This window comes from Varroa destructor, unplaced genomic scaffold, assembly GCF_002443255.2.
Source record: "Varroa destructor unplaced genomic scaffold, Vdes_3.0 BEIS01000003.1, whole genome shotgun sequence".
NCBI lineage: Eukaryota > Metazoa > Arthropoda > Arachnida > Mesostigmata > Varroidae > Varroa > Varroa destructor.
In genome coordinates, this window is record NW_019211456.1 from 8,945,299 (window position 1) to 8,967,217 (window position 21,919).

Sequence of the window (21,919 nt, forward strand, 5' to 3'; positions counted from 1 at the left end):
TGTGCCTAAATATATTTGGTACCGTTGGCGGCTGAAACTACCCTATCTATTCTAACCGGCCAGTTAAGTAGAATAAAGACGTTATTTCCTGTTTATCTATGAACAAGTTTTTACGTACATATTCCATTTTTGCTAGTCGTGGCCAGTACTATGGATAAAGGAAGCAATGTTTCTATTGGTGCCTAGTATAGTTACTGTCAGACATTAGGCAAAAAAACAAGTCTAAGGCTAGTGTGAACGGCGTCATTCTAGCTGGTGCGTTCTCCTTGAATCGAATTTGCGTAACAAGTATATAAATGCTTATAACAATAGATCAAGTCAGATGAGCATAACGTACCTGTCGAGTCCAATAGGAAGTCTTCTGAAGGCGATTTTTTGCCTCCGTGTGAGAGCTGGTCCCGTTATTGCTGGCGTTGTCCACATATTGATGACTCTGCGAACTGTGATTACTGCTGAGTGTCGCGTTATTATCGTTGTATGACGACTGAGAAATGACGACTGGTACGTTCATTGCTATAAATGTGGTTACTGGAGATGGAGCTGTTGACGTTGATGTTGTGGCGCAAGAATTAGGTGACTCTGATAAGTGATGTTGCTGGCTGGACCACTCGACCACCGGGCTCATTCCATTTATGCCGTAATAATGGCCAGACACACCCATTCCAATAGGGCCGCCCACACTCGCCCCTACGCCCATGGATACGCCTCCTAATGATGCTCCTATGGTTCCCATTGCCTGGCTTAGCGAAATGCTATCGGCTCGGGAGTGTCCGGCAACTGCAGAGGGCGCCTCATCGAGAAGCGCTTCTAATTGATTAATGTACTTTATCGCCATTCTAAAAACAATTTCGTACATTATTAAGTTAAAATATATTTATTTGGTACTTATAGTAGTATAATATATGATACTATCTATAAGACTAGTTTCTCAGTAATAAACATACATGATTTATGGGCAATGTACTTAGTACAGCGTTGTTCCTTCTATATTATAAATAAACTATTTGGTCTATCCCATTTAAATAATACATTTTATAATTTCTATGCATATTTAGCTCTTTAGAAGCTCTTTGTTGTTTTTAATAATTTTTTTTTTTTTTCGATTCTAGCTAGGTGAGCTTAGCCATCACAAGTATTGCACCTTTACAATAGATCTATTTATGTTATTTCTTTCTTAAAATAACATATATATATAAGAAGGCTGTTACGGTGGTATAGCAGGTAGTAAAAGAAGAGTCGAGCAAAGCGGGCCTAAAGGCTTCAATATATCCTGGTAAACATGTTTACAAACAGAACTACTCAGTGCATATAGTTTCTCGTCGTGAGTCTTGTCGAAGTCGTCTGACTAACTTTGGTTGGCCCTGTACGCGGCGAAACCGTGCGTCATCAGGAATGACTTCTATGAAGGATAACGCAGAGGCCAATGTACTAGACTGGTTCTCGTTGTAATGTAACACTTTATCAGGCGTTCAACATGTTGTTGAAATGTATTTGCAGCTGGCCGAGTGGGGTTATCCTTTTCCATAATGATAACATGAATAAGGGTTATAGAAACGATAATTGGTCGAAACACTTAAAAAAGAGGTTTTGCAATGATTTCAATCTAGATATATCCCAAATCTAGACATTTGCCTGCTCCTTTCCAAAGGGCTTTTGTTCTTACCGAAAAATACTATGAATGCATACATGGCATACGATTGGGTCGGCAAACAGTGCTGACACTTGCCCACGGATTATAGCTGCCGCACTCATCGATGAAGTAGTCTATTTCTCTCGGTATGTTTGAGATAGGTTTGGTAAAAAAACACCCAGCGTTCATCTCGAACTTGTATTCACGATTCTGTGCACGTTTCTCATATGCTCAATTGGCCCATAAACAAAGTGTTTGTGATTTGTTGTTCGTTTTTTCCTTCTGCTTCCTTTTTACGTATGGCTGCGTAAACATGACATGGCTGCACGTAACAGTACGTGCAGGAAAATGGGGCGCGCTCGCGAATGGTCAGTCGCTTTGTCGACGAAAAAATTGCAATGTTATTTTTGTTGTTGGTCTCGCCGTTGCGCGGCGCTGTTACAATGGCGTGATCGCTGCGGTTGTTATACATCAATGCGTTGGGTGATCGCATGGTGACATAGGTTTTATTAACAACATTGTACCTCCCACTGCGACGACGTTGAGACGGGTACAATCTTAGATAGCCCGTATCAGATAGCGGTTAGCAACAGAAGTGTGTATGTGTTGCATGCACACTATGATACGCCGAAGTGAACCCCTCTCAAACATACCCAACCCAAAAAAGATAAGCGAACTTGAGGGAGACCCACTGAAACGGCTAAGCTTCGCTAGTTCGCGCGCTTACCGCAGAAGAAATATGGGAATTTTTTTTTTTTGTTACGAGATCCCATCGCAAATAGTGATATATATACAGACTGTAAAACGTTCCATGAAGGTATGCAGACGATGCTGTTTAGCTTATTCTTGAGGTAATTCTTTCAACCGATTAGGGTACAGTTAGACTAAATACCGTCTGTTAGTTATGTAAGTTAGTCTATATCTAAATAAACCATTACAACAGATGGTCTGGTCTATTCGGAAACGTATATATGCATATATATACACCCTTTAATAATTCCCACGGGATGCTGCCGTTAGCTACCTTGCATTCTAGTATTTTGGAGCCAGAAATTGTGCGCATTTTGGGAATTGATTTATAGTGGCCATCATTGAAAGGAGGGGAACGTGTCGAATCAAAACATAAACTGCAAGGTCGTTTTTCTTCTTTCGACAAAACTTCGGTTTTATTGTATTGTTTCCATATGTATGTTACCTGAGCGACTCGATTTTGGAAAACTTCTTTCCCGGTGGTTTACAGCAAGGCAACTTTTCGCGAAGGAGATCGAAGGCTTTGTTCATATCCTTCATGCGACTGCGCTCACGATCACACGCGTTTCTTTTCTGCTCCTCGCGACTCAAGCCATTGTACTCTGCAAACAAATTAAGCATACTATTGATGTCCTACGTAATAGTTCATTCTCGCTAATATACATCTTGCCTTTACATCTTGTCTTAGTGTTACCATAGGTTGTGCTCTCATACCAATGGCCAAATGTTCCTAAGCACATTTCCTTAGTCTAGAGCCCGCATGTCACACTGATCTAAACAACAAAGGCATCACAGCTCGATATTATAATGGGGCCGCTTTATCGTTGAGATATTTTACACGTTAGATAGTGATTGACTTCCGTAGCTAACGTCCTTGCGGCTACATATATTCTCTGTCTCGGTGAACGTTCTCACAAGGACGTCGCTTATTTTCACTCGCCTTTTCTTTTTTCTTGCCTTTACAATGGTAAGTCAGATTTAAATTTTTAAATATTTCGCTTTTGGCAAACGCCGGCCTTTCAGTCCCCTTGCCGAGTTGTTCGCTATTCGCCTCCTGCGTCCTTGTCCTGATCGTCACAGTCGATAGGTGCCGGTCTACGATTTCGGCAACTGGACGTCGCTGACCCACCTCGGCCACATCGTTTCGTCCTCGATTGCTACCGCCATCGCTACTGTCGCACTTTTTCGTGCTACTGTCGAAGATTTTCTTTCCCAGAGGAGACATTGGAGACCTAGCTTTAAAAAAAGGCTGCAGCAGTATACCATACAGCAGCGACCTAGCGACATCCTCTATACGTCGCAAATGTGAGCCTTCACTGTCGTTCACAAGCAAGGCCGTTTCCGAATACCTCCCTCCGTACATCTGGTGTCCGTAGTCCCTAGGCTCTTACCTTTTCATGGCATTATTACACGACGGCATGGCACTGGACCAACGTAAGGAGCAGTAGATGTACGGGAATTGCACAGCGTTTGCGTTTTCCGCAGCGCCTTACAGCTAGCTGCCAGCATAGACACAACTCATACTTTACCATGATTGCCGGTGCCGACGGCCTTTACAAAGACAGGCTGCCGTCGGAAAGGGCTAGCGTGAATGAATTACTATTCTTTGTTCGAAGAGAATGCGACAGACATATGCATATTGACTATTACCATTAATTGCAAAAAGAAGGACAGGCGTGGGAGTCGAACGGCACTAAGAACTTAGGGAAGCTACTGGGTGAAGTGGAGAGTTTTGGTATTCGATAGTAGCAGAACAAGTAATTTTCCGAGTAAAGCAATGCACTAGGAAGAGAATTAAGCGGTTTTGGGGAGTTGGGTGGTTGGAGAAAAATGAGTTCCGAGCGCCATACGGATCTTCGCATCGGGTCCGTTTTATTATCGGCCCATTTTAGAGAGAAAGAATCCACAAGAGAGCCATCGTCTGGAACGAGCCGGGAATCGATAAGGTGATATTTTGAAAATTTTTGGTCCTCGAACAACTGTAGGGCACGTAAAACAGCAGCACATGAGAGACAAAGGACAACAGCGTGAAAGTAGTTAGAAAATTTGGTCGAATAAGCCCTGCAAACGGGATTGACATACATTGGTGAAGAACCGTCTACAAAAACCTCAAAATCAGCGTAATGCGAAAACATGCGAGCTCTAACGAGACCAATAAGAAAACTAATCAACGGCCATGATCATCTGCATCAAAAGACTCTGGGCATCATCGAAGGTCGTCTGAGATAGACAACTCAGACGACCTTCGTAGGTGTTTAACGTATGTATCTAGTTTATTCTAAAAGATGTTTGTAGACGGGAATGTACTCGAATGTAGACGGAGATGTAAAGGTTTCTTCTGCCTATGCCGCTGGAGAGTGAGGGCCCTTTTCGACTATAGATAATCTTCGAGATATCAATATATTTTCCCATGGTATCCGGCCAAGCTAGCTCGCCTATACGTACACCGAGATACATACATCTGTACTTACATATGCGCGTTGTATTTGTGTATGCTAGTTTAGTGAACAGCGTATCCGCATTTCTTTGGCACACCGGCGCCAGGCGTTTTCAACAGGCTAAACCGAACGGGAGAGGTGATCAGTATCTTGTCAGCTTTGCGAGGGAACAACAATACAAGGAGCAACGAAAGGCAGCTTTTTTCGATGCTAAGTTATGCTAGGCAACTCGGAAAACCGTAATGTTGCATTGTCATGGGAAATGCTTGTTCCTGACAAGACGCGTGAGTCATGGGCAGCATGCACGGTTGACTGTTCGATGTACTGTGTGAATACTTTTAAAGGAATCCCGATATGGCAATATCGAGGAAAGGGAATTTCTTCGAATAGGCTACCGCTAGCCAGACTACCATTACAAAAAGAAATTAGATATATAATATTCAACAGCGTCTTATCTACAACAGTGCTGATTGGTACCTCAATCAATATGTGTTATGGGGGGACTATGGGGTCAGTATTTTGCAGGCTACCAGCGGCAATGAGTGGTTAATTGCTAACGATGCTATGACCAAGTGCATGCTTCCGTGATAGGGCTGACAGTAAATTTTGAGTGCCGAATACTTCCCAGCGCAAGCAATGATGGCTAAAGGCGCCGTATGGATGAAAACATTATAGAACCAAGGGGTTCGCGATACGCTGGTAAAGTCTCTCCTGTCGACCAGTCAATGTGATGGTCCAGATGGGCTTTCCATGTTCACGTTCTAAAGGATGGGCAGACAAGAACGTTCCTGACGCATCCCCTAAAGCCTACTTGGCATCGCTTAGAAATCCTAGAAGGAGAACCGCTCCTTTTTGTGAGACCCTCGGCATGGTCTTCGTTTGGCAATGAAGGGGAACAAAAAGGTCAGAGTAGCAAAGGTTGCAGCCGCTGTAGAGACGAGGGGCCTGTCTGAGCTGACGTCCTTCCGAGGAGTGCACTCTATCCGCTTTCGCGCTAAAGAGCGAACTTGAAGACATCACAAGGCGTTGACCGAAAACTAGGACTCGTGACGGAGCGGCAAGAATATAGTTGTACTAGTTGTGCTACTAGTAGCTTTTTCTACGGGCAGGGGTTGCCTTCTCGGCACTACTACTACCACATGACAAGCAAGCGTTAGGCAAGAGTCGAACAACATGGCAAAGGAGCGATTCGTCTTCATGGAGGAGTCAACGTGAACATCTGAGCAGCCGGTGGCAGCTGGTGGCAGCTGGACCGGGAACAGTCAACAAGGGGTCGGCGGGCCAACCCATTCTCTAGCCTACCGCGGCTTGCTTGAGTTCAGTTCATTCGTTCGTTCGACCGTTCGCCATGAACCTTCCCGAACAAATCCTTACCCTAGAGACGAAGTGCCGACACCGAATGGAACATGGTGGGTGAACAAGGGCGAGATGACTCTTCTAGACACAGGCCAGTTCAAACAGGGACTGGGCGGGTCGAGTCGTGTAGAGTTGTACATGGAGAGTGAAATGGGTTTTCTGCTCGCGCTCAAGAGCAAGAGAGAAGTGAACCAGCGAGATAGAGATTGAACACTGGGATGAACTAAACTGGTATTTCCATGTCAAACATCATTGTCACGGCATCACTTGCGTAGCTTGAAGAGGAGCGATTCTATCAACCTAATCCCCGCCCGTGTATGTCTCTGACTTTCTGCCTCCGTTTTGTCGCTGCTGAGTGTATTTGTACGTCTACACATAACTGAAATAGAATAGGGGCACAGCACGCCCGTTGAACGCTGCCACCCTATGCTTAGTAGAATCCATATATATGCGCTCAGAAGGCTATACACATATTTTCACACAAAGAAAACGAGGGAGAGAACATTTGTATGAACTAGCGAGTCTAAGATCCATATAAAGAGATGGTGCCAGAGGTCAACTTTGGAAGACTAGACATATCAAATCCATATAAATGTTTGTAGGGCATATGAAAGCCAATGGATCCTGCTTGTCCTGCACTAGGAAACGAAAAGGTTTTAGCGTACCTCAGGCATTAGTGTTACGCTTCTTTAGACTAAGAGCATTTCATCGCACAGAAATAAACATTGTTGCGAATTACCCGAGACCGGCGTGGGTAATTTTTTTCAGATTTTTCAGAGGTACTAGAATAAAGTGAGAGAGAGAGAGAGAGAGAGAGTGTGACATAACTCGAATATCCTTCTGAGGCGCTGAAAAAAATGTCTATTGTCAACCGTTTTCCTCCCAACTTCGAGATAGATAGCGACCGCTACTTCGAAGTCGGGAGGAAAAAATATCTATATAGCACCCCATTTTAGACGTGGCTTAGATATAGCCTAACAACGTACTCTAATTTTTCATTGAAATCCGCGATACGTAAACTTTTCAGTTTTCGGGATTTTTTTACTACTAGACAAAAGGTTCCTGGCCAACATACCATAATTTAAACGAAACGCAAAACCTAAGTGACGAGGCTGTCTTTTTCTTATAGGCAGGGCAACATATTTGAACGCAATGATGATGCTTTATGAGTATCGCATATGTCACACATGTACTCCGGAGAAATAAAACAGGGAGTCAGACGGCAATCGTACATCTCCATTGTTCGAAATTTGGCATTCGCAATCCGAGGCTACGGCCCGTCTGCACGACGGCCGCCATCTATCGCCTAAGATATTGACGCAGCGGGCTCTTTTCTTCCTTGCAAGCTCGCACTGCTGCTACCAGTGCAGCAATGCTATTACAAGCAGCTTGGCGGCAATGGAGATTGATGCTTGAATGTCATCTGTATACGCTTCTATGGTACTATTATCTATGGATGAGATTGGCAGGCTCAAGCTAGTGCTGATCTTGTGTTTTCGGCCGTCAGTGTCTGATTCGCCGGCAACGAGACGGTGCGTGTACGTCCGTGCTCATTCGATTCAGTGTGCCTATTTCGAGATCAAAAATGTCAATCTAGGGCATATGAAATCTGTGGTGAATGGAGGTGAGAGGATAGAGACGAGGTTGCCATTGCCAACGTCATTGTGCGCGAGAGAACTGACTTATGTCTAGATTCGCAGCTGGACCGTGAACCAGGCCCCAATAAGTGACGAACAAAATGCTTTCCTTGTGGAGGAAGGCCAGCAAAAAAGACAGAGAAACACGGGTCGAAAAAAGAGACTCGCTGACGACAATCGGCTAAAATAGATATGAATGCTCCTGAAGTGACGTCGCCGACTGACTATGTGAGTGACATCATGTCTTCTTTATTTTCCACTCCACCACAGAAGTGCGTATATGCGCATGTTTGTTCGCTTGCACTCGTAGATCAACCCATGCAAGATCTGGGTTGGCCCCTTGCAAGAAGCCCTTAGTAAATGAAAAAATTGATAATACTCGTGTTGCAGTGGGCGAATGATGAGAAGGGTAAAAAAAACAATTCATTCCATTCATAAAGTGTTTAGATTATACTTTGCACAATCCACGAGTTTCTGCTATAACGGCACCTCATCATTTATGGTTTCCATGTAACGAAATTTTTCATTATATAACAATCATGGGGGAGCGAAAAAAAGAACAGATAAAATAACAACATTATATAAAGTATGAAAATTAGTTGAAACCTGATAACGTTACTCGATTAAAGAAAAGGCCATAGATCCTGCATCGTTTGTATTTTTGCGAAGCAGAACCGAACTCTCAACACCTTCAGCTTGCGACCTACGATTACAAGTTATTCCTTTCTATAATCAAGCAGAATGTAAACTATTTGATCCGTAGATGATCTGGAAGCAGCTAGATAAAACACAAAAATATGTGTCACTTCAGAGAAAGGCAAAAAAAAACGTGAGGAGACTGCACATGCGTCATCTATATCATACGTTACACAAAAGTCAATCATGCCCATATGAGTGAGATACGTACCACTTACTGGAAGTACTATTTTTGCAAATATGTAATAGTACGAAGACAGATAGATATCAAAAGTACGAGATAATGCTTAAACAAATGCTTCCATCGACCAAAAGCAATGGTCAGTGAATATATTGGCGTTCGTCCATCATATAGGCTGTGTCCTGCACAACATTGTCTGTATGTCATGTTAATGGTATATAAATACGCTGTATATATAAGTACATCTGTGTATATATATCTGCTGTCAAGCCAATAAAAGCTCCAAAAGGAACGCGCTGCAGATGCGAGAATGCGCAATTGATCGTTTAGCTATTTTTTGTTCGCTCAGCAAAAACTGCTGTGGTTAAAATGAACGGAATAGAAGTGCATCGCACTACTTTGGGCACTGATCGGCTGATCGAAAATAGCCTCCTTGGGCGATAAAGGCCTAGTACACGTACAGTAAGCCCGGGGGCTAGAGTTTCGGGCGCGACTGCCCCACTGGCAGTAACTGCAGGCATAACGAGCACGAGTAAAATTGAATGAAATGAAGGCGTCGCATGAAGTCGCCGGTGTTTGAAAGGTATTGTGGCATTAGTGAAAAAAACAACGAATAAATGAGGGGGAGACGAAATAACATGCCGAAGATGAGAAATTTAACGATTTTACAAAAACCTTCCCCGTCCCTCCGGCCTTACTCCCTTGCCCTGCCTACTAGCCTTAACGGGGGCCGGGAGATATTCGCTGAGCACTAACTGGTAGAGTCATTTCCGACAGGCAAAGGATCACCCGCGGAAAAATCCCATGCCCAGCCAGTTTCTATTGACATTGGCCAGCCAGCAACTGCTAACCTCACGGGGTCGATGCAGTTGAAGCACTAAAGTTGCGAGGTGTTATGGGGAAAAAGAACATCTCGTGTTTGTCACTCGTGTGCGAAAATAGACAAAAGGTTCGTCTGCAGCCAACTGATGTTGTTTATAAGATATGACTTTGAGTGTGTTAGGAGTGCTTAGCCTAGCACTAAAGAAAAAAATGCAAAGTGTAGCATGTAAACATATTTCTGAGATATGTCACTAGCAAGGATGAAGTATGTGCGCAAACGTATCCACTGTAGCAATTACTCGGCTGAAGGCAAAATCTTAAGTGGTATCACTGATAAATTCATCGCAGCGGAAACCTATCTTTATATAAGTGGTAATCATGTACTAACGGCAGACACATAGGTTGGTGTAGAACCACCCAATGTAATGTTAGTAAAGGATTCTGCTCACCGGGTTCCTTGTGCCACTTCTTGCATTGCACACATGTATTCACGTGACGCAAATGTTTTTCTATGTAAGTTCACACGTACATACGTTTATGCATATGTACGTAGACGCCATGCGACGGCAGCGAACGAATGACAATTATGATAATAGCGGCCGAATGAGCCTGAAGACGACTTTTTAGTTGAGAGAGGGGTTTTCGTCTTTTTGCTCAGCTTCTGCTTCTCCGAATTCACCACTGTTATCTCTGTCTGATTTCTGAATGGGCAAGTTTGCCTTATCGAAAACTAGAGGGGCAATTGAAGTGACGTGCAAAACAGTGGAAAGAATAAGACGTTGGTTAAGTTGTTTTTGATACTGCTGGCTTGCTTTGCCTTACGCATCATGCTTAGCGCCACCCGAAACCCCTTCCTTTCGCAGGCATGGCCGTCGTGCGCAGCCGCTGCTTTTCTGACTCCAAGCTCTGCCAAAGGCAGCGGACCCAACTCCAACGGCTTGGATAGTGAAAGTGATCGGAGTGGTTCTTTCTGAGGCGCCGAAGGGATCGAAGATCCGATACTACTCCACTTCCGCGGCTCTACACTCGAAGCGATGTGCCGCTCTTCAGTTCTAGCGTTTTCGACTCTGACAGAGCAACTCTGCAATCTGCGTGCAACTCCCTCTACCCCTTTTACCTTGCTAGCTAGCTTTCTTCGAACTGCTGCGCTACCAGTAATAGTACGCAAAAAGTGCTACAACCGCGGGAGCAAAAAAACAAGCGAAGCCTTTACTTCTATGGAATTAAACTGCAATAGCGATCGTTGGAATTACACAGAAAAGAGTTGATCGCAAGAAAAACGACTATGAACGAACGCCACGTCATTACCATGCAGGGCTTGTATGACGCTCTGCGCTTAGCTCTAGTTTGCCCCCTCTGCCCGTGATTGCCTCGTATGTAAGGCCCCATTCCCCTCAAGCTCTATCCTATTTCTATTTCCAATAAAACTATTCCAAACGCCCCCAGCCTCTTCGGATACGGAAGGCTAGCCGCGCCGAGTCGCAAGTCGATCTACGAGAGCTGGCTAGTAGCGCGAGTTACCGAGCAGCACGAACGACCTGAGGGCGTCGATTTTTTCGACGTCCTGGCCAAGAAAGCCTAAGGGCTGGTTCCTTTCAGCTTTTTTGGTCTGTTGTCGTTGCCACCAAGTCACAGATGGGTATCTCGCCTTATCCCCCTCCGTCCCCGGCTACCGACACCGCGTCCTTAGTGGTGAGCTCAGTCCACATTCCCGGAGCCAAACGCAAGTCATAGTCAAGTTGAAGCAAGCGAAGTGCTTGAATGCACGTTGGTATATGTCTGTGGTGAGTTGAATCGCTTCGTGGTTTGGTGCGAATATATAGATGTGTATATCTCTGTAGTAAACAAATTTCGGGTGGGGTTAGGGCTTGGTTCGATCGATAGGCAGCGAGAAGGAAAAGCCGACCGAAAGACAGCCACAAGAATGGTTTTGGGAGCTTGATGCAGGACCTAGCGAACTTCGGTCAGAGAAGAGCGAGCACAAAAGTGTGGGGGAAGCGAGACGCAAAGACATAGGAAGATAAACTCAAAGCCAGTATTTGTACCTACTTTAAAGACAACTCAGAAGGATAAGATCGAAGAAGGCAGTATTTGTAGAATGAATAATATGTATGTGACAAAAATAAGCGAGCCTCGAGGGAGGTTTTCCTGTGGGCAGGCAAATCCACTCAGTAGACCAATAACTGGGCCTACGTGTACCCATCTGCTTCGTAATAACATATAATGTACTATGAATTTGAAATAATGTATATGTGGTAGCTTAAGGCAACTATGTGGTACTGAACTGAGAATGGATTTAAAATGTCAGTCGGCGAAAAAAGGCATTGTCATTGACAAGACAAGGATTTTTAGCTTGTCCTACAAATGCTTCTCCACTAGACCACCGTACTATGTTCGGAATCTGTGATCTTTCTAGCCCACCGGCGCTATACAAGACACTTTCTGATCACATATCTTACAAAGGATTTAAACGATCCCCATAAACGAATACCCGTGGCTTGAGAAGACACTAGCTTGTTTTCAAACACTGATTTTCCGTAGATGTTGGGCCAGGTCACAATAGAGCTTCTCTAACACTTCTTATCGACTTAATCAAACGTGACCCTTTTTTATCTAATGGGAAGTGCTTGTTTGTTAGCCACCTTTTTGTTCGGTAGTTATAATAGAATGATCTTCTAAGGGTTTTCTAGTTCTTCAGTGAACAAGAACGGACGAGGCCACCATTATTTTTAAAGTTGAGTCAAAGGAGCTTCATTAAATTCGTGGCTACCGTTGACGTTACATTCCTGCTTACAATTTGCAGAATCCGACTGAGCGGCACGCAGCTCGAAACAAAATTTTCTTACGCCACGCCGGAGGTTTTGCGACTTCCGCTATCGAATGGTAAAAGTAATCGTCAGAATGAAAAAAAACAAAAGGCGTGTCCTCCTGTTGGATCCAGCACGACGCGTATAACGAAAGATATTCTCGAGAGTCTCAATGATCTCTCGATCAGGAGAATGGCTACACACAGGATCCGTTTTCGTCCGCTCTACCCTCAGTAAACAGGGTCCAAGCTGACGTTCGCACACACACATACGCACAAATAAGCAGCTGAACAAACAAACGAAAGCAAATTGCTAACGTAATGGAAGCTGTTATTAGGGTATAGTTGATTGAAGGTTTATCTCGTCCGTCTATAAAGATATATCCAAGACCTTGATAGAGAACGTGTTGCAACAGGACGTGCCTACGAATCGCCTTAAGCCGTTTAAGGTCCTTATAGCGGAAGGACAAAATGTAGAATCAAAATAAATATCAATGCACAAATCGTAATTGAGAGCTGACTTTTTTGCGCAATATTTCTGCTACTTTTGGTCTGCTCTATACTTTTGTAAAGCTGCAAATAGAAAAAGATAAGCGTATCGTCTAGCCGAAACCAATTTATTTATGATCAAATAAATCCAATTTTACCAATAGTAACATTTAAAATGTATTTTTTTTCAACCGTTCTATACGATAACAATCACTCGTCGGGTGCGTTTAGGCCTACGCTTTAGAGATTTTGCTAAATCCTCGGGAGCGCCATCACACAAACCAATAATAATAACAGTTGATGTACGGATGCCTTATATAAAACGAGAGACTAGAACAGTGTTTAGGCTTTTAAAACAGAGCCTGTATCTATTCAGCGCGCGCTAGGGAGTCAGGGTCTGCTATGTTGGGCTGGATAACTAGAAATGGGCGAGGCAAAGGAATTGCCAATTGCTACAATCGCAGATCAATGGTAACGGGACCGATAGCAATATTATTATTTGCGATAATAATAGAAATAATAACGACGATTTTGTTTAAGTGGTTTTCAACTTATCACTGGATGAAATTTTATCATTTGCGAAGTAGATGGTACTCCCTGAAACGGTCGAGTTCATATCACATCTTCCACGATAGAGAGGCATGCCTGAAATAAACATTTGGAAGAATAGGACCGGTCCATCTTGCTTGCTAAGGCCAGACTAGGCTGATGAAGTAAAACCTCTTGTCGAAATACCCTTGATAGAATGGCTGCTTGAACTGGTGGCAGAGACAACGAATGGAAGAGACGACCAAACAATTTTTGACAACTGTGGATGTCGTAAAATTGTAATTTGACACAAAATACTCAAGCTAAAACAGCAGAATTAAGTAACAAACAAACCTACTTACAGTTAACTTCATGTACTGACCTACAACGACCGCGTTGCTCTTTCGCAAAGCGATTTTACGAGACTGTCGTCATGCAGGTTTGGGAAACATTTTTACAGGTAATTAACGAAGACAAGGCCAACCGTTTATGTTGAACACGTCCGTACCTCTCCTTTGGCGCTTAAATAAAATGCAGTCCTCAATACGATTATACAGTCGATTTCATTGCTCCAATATATAGCTAAAAAGCTAGCGACGATGCTCCGTAAAAGTGAGTAAACAGCAGTAGGGAAGAGTCATGCGAGAAATCTTCTTATATGTTAACGGATGGCTGTCAATTAATGCGAGAAAAAATAGAAAGTTCCGCAAACTTAAACTTTTTTTTTTGGAAAAACTAGAACTGCCATTAAACATACTTTCGTCAGGATGGTCGTTCGCAACAGGTATCACGTGCATTATACACAGCATGATAACATTGTATACATCCAGTTCATCACTTGGGCTCTGTCTACATTGCTGAATATTTTCTAATAGGTGTTAGCCATTTTTGAATCCAACTCGAGCAAGAAAAGTCATGTTTAGAAATGTGTACTTTTTATGTGGGCTTAACCTTTTATGCCTTCTAAAGGCTTAAGCCTGTTCTTAAAAGGCACAAACTGATGTCAGCATTTATTAGCAGATAAAAACGTTGATGTAATTTGCGACTACGGCAATATCAAAGGCAGTGTAAGCGAACCAAGTTAAGCGTATCCATCTACATCGTTCTAATCTGAAGTGGCGATCCAAGGTGACTCATCTATTTGTGCTTGTTATTGTACTGCTGGGAAAAACGAAGGCTGTACTCATTCTACAGCAAGGCTGAGTAGGTGGCAGAGCAGTCTAGAAACCAAATTTAGGAAAAGTTTGAAGCGACAGATGTTCAAGAGTCGGTGTGACAGCGGTACGTCCGCCCCAAACTGTGTCTTGGACGCAGCGACAAACTCTGGTTGGTCGCGATAACAGAGGGCAAAAAGTCGAACGAATAAAAAGTGTGCGAGAGCAAAACTCGGTCGATTTGAGCGGTTGGATGTAAGCAATGTATGACCTCGTTTGGAACACAGTGACAATGAGGATCTACAAACCCCAAGCGATAATATCGTCAAGCCTCTTCCGACCATAGACTTGGACGAGTCAGCGGCAAATGTGCCAACCCACAGAATGTGAAGATGTGCTAAGCGTTTCCAGTTAACTGCGTTTTGTGAAATTATAGGATACAATTTGGAATCCAACCCAATAGATAAGTGGCATTTCAGAGAACGTAAGTGAATAATGATAATACCGCATTAAATGTACAGTAGCAATATTATAACCTAGGGGCTTTATTGCAGGCGTTACTACGTAACATAGAAGACAATCTTACTTAAACAATACACATATTAATTAAGCAGCTTATACGTAAGACCTGTCCAAGTAATACGTCGTTGATTTATGTATATAACTTATATGGCTGCACAATATAAGGCTGATGCCTGTTAATACATATGCGAGCTTTGGATTCGCATTGGTAGCTTGGGCCAACCCAATTTTCTTGATGTCCCACCTCACCTCAGGCGAGTAAAGGCAAGCGATGAGATCTATAGGAGGGCTTGGTGACCGGTGTCTATAGCCTGCTTTTGTCTTATCACACCACACCGTAAGAAATAAGGCGATAGGCTTTTCGCTTTCACTGAGAAAGAGAGAGAGATGGTAAATTACCACTGGAGAGCTTCCCGCAACTTCTTTTGTAGCTCTGAGGCCCGGCTGAGGGGCAAGGCGAGTGAGTTCGTTTTTCGCTCGATAGCGGAGCTAGCCAGGGAAGAGATGTTCGTAAATCTCTCGATTTGTCTTCCCTATCTATCAAGACCCTTTTGTATTGCGTCAGGTAGTAGCAGGAGCGGCAGCTACTCTGCGAAGTAGGCAGTCTACACATACACTCTCACAAATTCGGATAACGGCATTGCTACGCCCCGGTAACTGCTACTCGTTCCCGCTAGCCCCAAAACACTTATACACCATAGATGCCCATTTTATCCCGATCAGTCAAATCCCGTTCATTGACGTAACGAACCCACGATGCACATAAACGTGTTAGTTACACATCGAGAGGCGAAATGGAGCCAGCTAAGTAGTCATAGTACGCTCATTGATAGTAACAACAGTTACTTCTGGAGAAACGCGGTGTGGCTAACATAAACCGGTCTATCGCCATCGTAGGCTACTGGATTTACTGCAGGGAAGTTTTCATTACAAATTAGCTATGGAAAACAGCTCACGCGGTCAGTCGAAGGTTTACACAGTCACTATATTTACTTAAGCCTTTTGAAGAAATCAGGTGATAGAACATTTGTTCAACCTGTTTACGAGAAGAAGAAGAAGTCTTCACCAGCAAAACGTCGGGCGTCACTGAATTACTTTCGATGATGGTAGTTCATCGTTTCCTTTTTTTTTTTTTGACATCCCGACCCTGAGATCCATTTGAGTGGTGACACAGACCATGGAACGAGTTGCTGCGAAAGCGCCCTGCTGATATAGAAGCTAAAGAGGTGTATTTGTCGACGCTCGAGTGAAATGTCGTTGTGATCGGATAGCATCACAGAATAAGCTACACGGTTCAATTAATTCGCTAGCCGAACTAATTGCCATCAGAAAAATGTAGAAAGAGTGGTGACTTTGACCCCTTTCCGCCCCGCGTTATAGGGACGCTGCACAACCTGTCATCAACGACAAAAAAGTTAGTCAAACTTAATTTACCAGAGGAGAGGTTGGGTGGCTGAATCACAAGAAGACAATTTCGATCAACTTAGTCATACGACGGCGGGTCGACGTAGTTTTCTTGCAGACAACGTAAACTTTTTGGCGCTAACATCGATTACGATTTTCCAATATTGCTCCGAAGATTAGCCATGCTCTATAAATTAACCATTAGAGAAGAATTTTCAATATGGTCGCAGCCGTTAAAAATCATTAGAAGAAAAATAGATATAAGGGTAACAAAAAAAAAAATTATTCACCGGTGATATTATTATTTCTATAGATATATTAGTATCATACATGAAATTTCAAGTATCGTTATTACTATTGATTGTATGCACTTCGGTGTAAGGCAAAGATCTGCTATTTTTCTGCGGGTTTTCATATGAGATAGTCGTAAGCTGGTGGGATATAGCTGTGAATAGTTAATCCCTAAAACCTAAAATGATCATACACGAACCTATAAGCGCTCCACAGGGAAACAAAGAGTCGCGAATAGATATCCTGGCTTTGACAGTTATGCTGTAAACAATTTCAGTGAAGAATATTATACCACTTAGGCCATTTCAGGAAAAATAGAAGTGATTTTCCCTAACACTTCTGTATGAACTGCATTAACGAAAAAACCCAGCATTCACATATTCCCTTGGAAATATGATTCAGACGCACTCTAGTAGACGTTTCGTCTGTCGCTGATTCCTTCAACTGTTTTTCCCTCACCGCATTTAACTTATTTTCAGAGCAATATACTGCAATAGAAACGTATGCTTATGTTGTTTATATACTCGCGTATATACATATACTTATCTTCATGTATGAAGCTACACTTCAGGGTATGTGCCTGCATGTCTACTGGTAGTAGTATTACTTGAGCGAACCAGGACCATTGGTGTTAAGTTAATCGCGTCTCGGCTTCATTTATCAAACTTCCCTCTTAAACAATACGCGCTGTTGTAGATTCCTCTCGCCTTGTAAGTCTCTCGCTTTCTCTCGCATTTCCTTTCCCCGCCCTATTTTCTGGCTGTTCCGCTCGATTGTGCTGTAGGCCTTCTCAACCTGACTGCCTGGAGAAACAGCCGGACCAGCTTCGTCGTCGGGCAGGGATACACATGGGTAGCGTCTTGACGAGGTCGAGGGGCGCGCCTTTACGAAGCATCCGTATTCACAATATGCAAGGACATATGCAACCGGCAGTTCCCCAAAGCCCACAACCACAGGTGGGAGGGAATCTCAATAAGTAGTCGCCTCTATGAGAAGGGACCACTGGAAGGACTCTGTATTCGCCATTTCGTTGGTCATCCTATTACTCCAATGGCACTCGCAACTCTCAAAGCTGCCAACCTCTCAAAGATCCCTTCAGCAACCCTTTCTCCCTCGCTCACAGCCTACGCAGCTTGCTGAGTTTGCTGAGTCACATGCCTTCTGTCTCCCATATTATCCCATCCAATTCTGAGTATTCCATTCAAATAATTCATTTACTTGCGCAGCGGGAGCAGCCGCTAACGCACGGTCTTCGGTAGGTGCTCCCTGGGCCAGACCTGGTTTAAATCTCTCGCTTTTTTCTCATCTACAGCTGCTAGGTCTCGTAGGCAGCAGTTCCAGAACCCGTTCCCAGTCTACTGCAGACTCACTTCGCTTCACTTTTGAATGTCTACAAAGACAGACGTCTTTAGAAACGGTAAGCCGGCGAGGCGACTCTCAGCTGAGACTTTTCAACTGCTGTGCTCTATAGGTAACCCCGGCCGAAAAATCCAACTTACTATTTTGGAAGCTTCTCAGTCCTTAGTTCACCATGCGAGTGTGAATTTACTTAATTACATCTACACAACCACGTCCTCTTCTAAACTCTCGAATTTTCGGAATGGCCTTGTCTCTAGGACGCAAACACTGCTCTAGCTGTTGTTGCAGTTAAAATCACGGAACAAAAGCCTACCTTTAACCATTAGCAGACAACGACAACTGCTTTCTTTCCTGGCTATGCAACGCTACTTCCGAGCTTTCTGTGTATTACAGCTTAGCGGCTTAGATGGTTTAGCCTAAAACGAATGTTTAGATAAATACCCCCTTTATTTATTCAGCCTTATTTTTTAGTATGTTTGGATTGGTACTTTTTTCACACAAGATGCCTTTGCTTACTTTATTAACTTTAGCAATGTCTGCTTTTAGATTATTTCGTTTTATTACACAAATAGTTAATCTTTCCAATGAGATCGATTTACTTCAGGAATTGGAACAACTCACAGTAGACCAAGGTGCGATAGCTCGCAGGTCGGTAGCTAAGCCTCTATCGTTGATAAGTAGTTTTTCTCTATTGCTATTCAATGACTTTAGTGAGCTATTTTCAACGTTCTAATTTCCTTCGAGTATCGTCTTTTTTTACTTTATCTCCAAATGGAACTACATACCTTTACTAATCGTTCGAGAAGCGTTTATTGCTTCTGTGTTTACACTATCTTTGAAGGAAAAGCGGGCATGATGTAGAGCACACGTTGAATCTGAGAGAGCTAGGCCATTTTCTGGACCGTTTTCAGGCGAAAACGTCACCAGCTTTTGCAGATAAAGGCTCACGCCTAGATGAATACAAATTTCCTGATCCTACTTTGCTCATACCTGCCAGCATCACTCTTTTCCTAACGTTTGCCCCTTATACCCTCCTTCCCTTTCTCACCCGTGTCAGTATCGAGCGCTCATTCTCCCACTTAAGATAATCTACTGCTGCGCGCAGAAGCGCATAGGGTCAACGCCCGAAACAAAGGATTGTGGACTTCATCCCTACGTCCATCGGTCTACGCTTTCTGGCCCTTTCTTATTCGAATTTCGGTTCTCGCTTCCTAGCGTTTTAGCTCAACTTTAGCTGGCTACAATATAAGATGTATTTTTTACAGTATCCTTGTTCTAAAGTATAGAGTGGTGCGGAAATAAGGACGGACTTATTGAGATCGTGGCAAGATCCATTGAAGCCATTGAAGTTGACTTGAGGCACAAAGGGAAAATGGCAGAGTCTAGTAAACGGAGCTAACGAAGAGACAAAGGAGTATTTGTAAACAAAAACGAAAAGAATATTTTGAATAAAGAAGGATGCGCTGTCGGAAATGAATATATTCTATTTGATTCCATCTGGTGCGCTGGCACTGCGACCTTCTCATGACAATTCCAGTTATATGAAATCTACTGGTGCAGAAGGTATACTTGTTCCCAGTGGACGAAGTGCGGCAACTGCACTTTTCGAGACAGAGAGCTCTAATAACTGAGGACTAAGACCTTAGTAAAACCATAAACGATAAATAGTGCAACTATAAGCTAAAACAGCATTCTAAATGTTTACTGTACCAATACACGACATTGAAAAGTGTGTCATAAATCGATTTGCAGCGTCCTTATAGTTCTGGTCCATTGTGATCATTGTGATTCCTTTTACGAAGCAAGCTTTCCTAAGAGAATTGTTCTTTCTATACGTTCAGTGATAAGCAGCTTCAGAGGGCAATTGTTGGTCTGTAAATGTCACCACCGAATGGTAAACAAAGGTCACCTATGAGGACGCAAGTACTAGTAATAAAGAATACGCGTATACACCAATGGTATGCCTTCTTCAGATCATATTTCAGAACGTTCGTTAAGTTGCATACAACTCAACGGTGAACAGCAGAACAATATTAAGAGTTATTGTGTGAAATAGGCATTGCTCTATTGCTTCCGTATGTAGCGTCGCCGGCCGTTGGTCCTAATATTCCGTCGTCTACTCTCTCGAAGCGCACGCTGTTAGCATTGCGTTATGCCAAACAACTACATCTCTCACCTCGAACAAGCGTTCCGTGTTTTTAAATAGAGGGGGAGGGGAGGAAGTAACGGGCAAGGATAGGTACGAATTGCTGCGGGTTGTGATCTACGTACGGGCCAACGCCAGCCGGTGTCGACGCACGTCAAGTCAACCGAATGCCTTTTCTTACGACACCGTGTGGAGTATGTGCAATTCAAAATTTGACGGCGTCCTGTGGCCAACCCCTGCGCTTGCCTCACTTTTTACCCCCAGCCCCAGCCCCCCACACGCCCGTTCGGCTTCTTTCATCCTCATAAAATTCTTGATTTCTGAGCTTGCCTTACCGACGGGTTTTCTTCCGGTGGGCGTTCAGCCGCGTGCGAATTTTTAAATTCCCCACCAAAGGTTCTTCTCGTGCGTGCTTGCAAGCTCTACTGCTGCACTGGAGCTTATGGATAGGTTCAGAGTGGTAAGTCAAAAACGAGGAACAGACATGGCAGGAACGACGCTGGTGCTGCCGCCACCCACGATGTTGCGACTAACGACGGAGTAAGAGAACTGAGCGAAACACGGGGCGGGACCACCTGCAGTCGGCTGTTTGCCCGGCTAGGGAACAACCGACGAGATGAGAGGAATGCCAAATTATAAAGTAGTAGAAGCGAATGGCTGAGGTGGCAAGTGGGGTGAAGCTTGAACGGTAGTGAATGAAGCGCCCACGCTGGGGGAATCGTCGGTCCGACGACGACAGCAACAATGCCTTTCTCCTCATCGTCGAGTTTTGTCCACTGCTCTGCTCACCTATGAGCCGCGGGCGTCTCCTCGCGGACCCTGCTAACCCACACAGTCAGGTAAGGAAAGCCAGGCCGCTATGTCTGCTTTGCCTTCATTTGCTCTCACCGGCTAGTTTTCGGCATTTACCATTCTCCCTATTCACCCCAACACATCTCCAATGAGGGGTGGCGCCAGTTGCGTTCGTACCGTAAGTCTGGAGACGGGTGCAGCGCACCGCACACGTTTCTCCCAAAAGAGGTGGCAGAGATGATTAGGACTTGTGGGGAAGAAGATGCGCGAAAGAACAGGAAGCAAAGCTCGACGAAAAAAGAAGCAGTTTGCAACAGAGAGCGTAGATGGGCATCAAAGTTGGAAACAGAAAGGACGACGTGGAAGAAGATGATAATGTCTTTATAACGGCATTTTACGAAAGGAAGGATCGACGAAGGTCGAGACTACTAAGGACGAGAGGCATTTGCAGAGATGTTAAGATACAGTACGTGCACGTAGTCGACGGAGAATGCTCGACGAACAGATGGTAGAGGGATAGAGACATAGACGGGAAGGGGTTAGGTGAACCAATGTGTATAGATGACCTTTCCGGATGGCTGGAACCTGCAAGTGGACCAATAAACAGCGAGAAGATGGGCCTACGAAAACGTCCTTTTAAAAATGTCCATACTAAAGAAAGTGAAAACCGGAAGGCGGCATTGGGAAATCCCTGACCTTTGCGATAATGAACATTATATGAAAATAAATTTTGAAGGAAAACGTTGTGTTTGAGACCAATGAGAAGCCAGGCAGAAGTTTAGTACCATGTGTAGTACGTAATATACATATACACACACGCGAAGTAGGCATGAATGTGATTATAACTAAACATCTAATGAGGTACATTTCGGTGTGCCCTTAGCAACGCTTGCCAGGTATTCGTTAGGAACACCGTGA

At 43.8% G+C, this 21,919-nt stretch overlaps 2 protein-coding genes across 3 annotated transcripts in view; one reads left to right on the forward strand and one right to left on the reverse strand.

Annotated features, from left to right (window-relative positions):
- LOC111246413 (uncharacterized) overlaps positions 1-21,919 on the forward strand; it is a 136,843-nt gene that overhangs the window by 44,615 nt on the left and 70,309 nt on the right. The window lies entirely within an intron of this gene.
- LOC111246414 (uncharacterized) overlaps positions 1-21,919 on the reverse strand; it is a 43,261-nt gene that overhangs the window by 1,124 nt on the left and 20,218 nt on the right. The window contains exons 6-7 of the mRNA XM_022795967.2: positions 2,826-2,982; positions 338-836 (exon numbers count right to left, since the gene is read on the reverse strand). Of these exons, the coding sequence (XP_022651702.1) occupies positions 338-836; positions 2,826-2,982 (656 nt within the window). The remainder of the gene's footprint in view (positions 1-337; positions 837-2,825; positions 2,983-21,919) is intronic.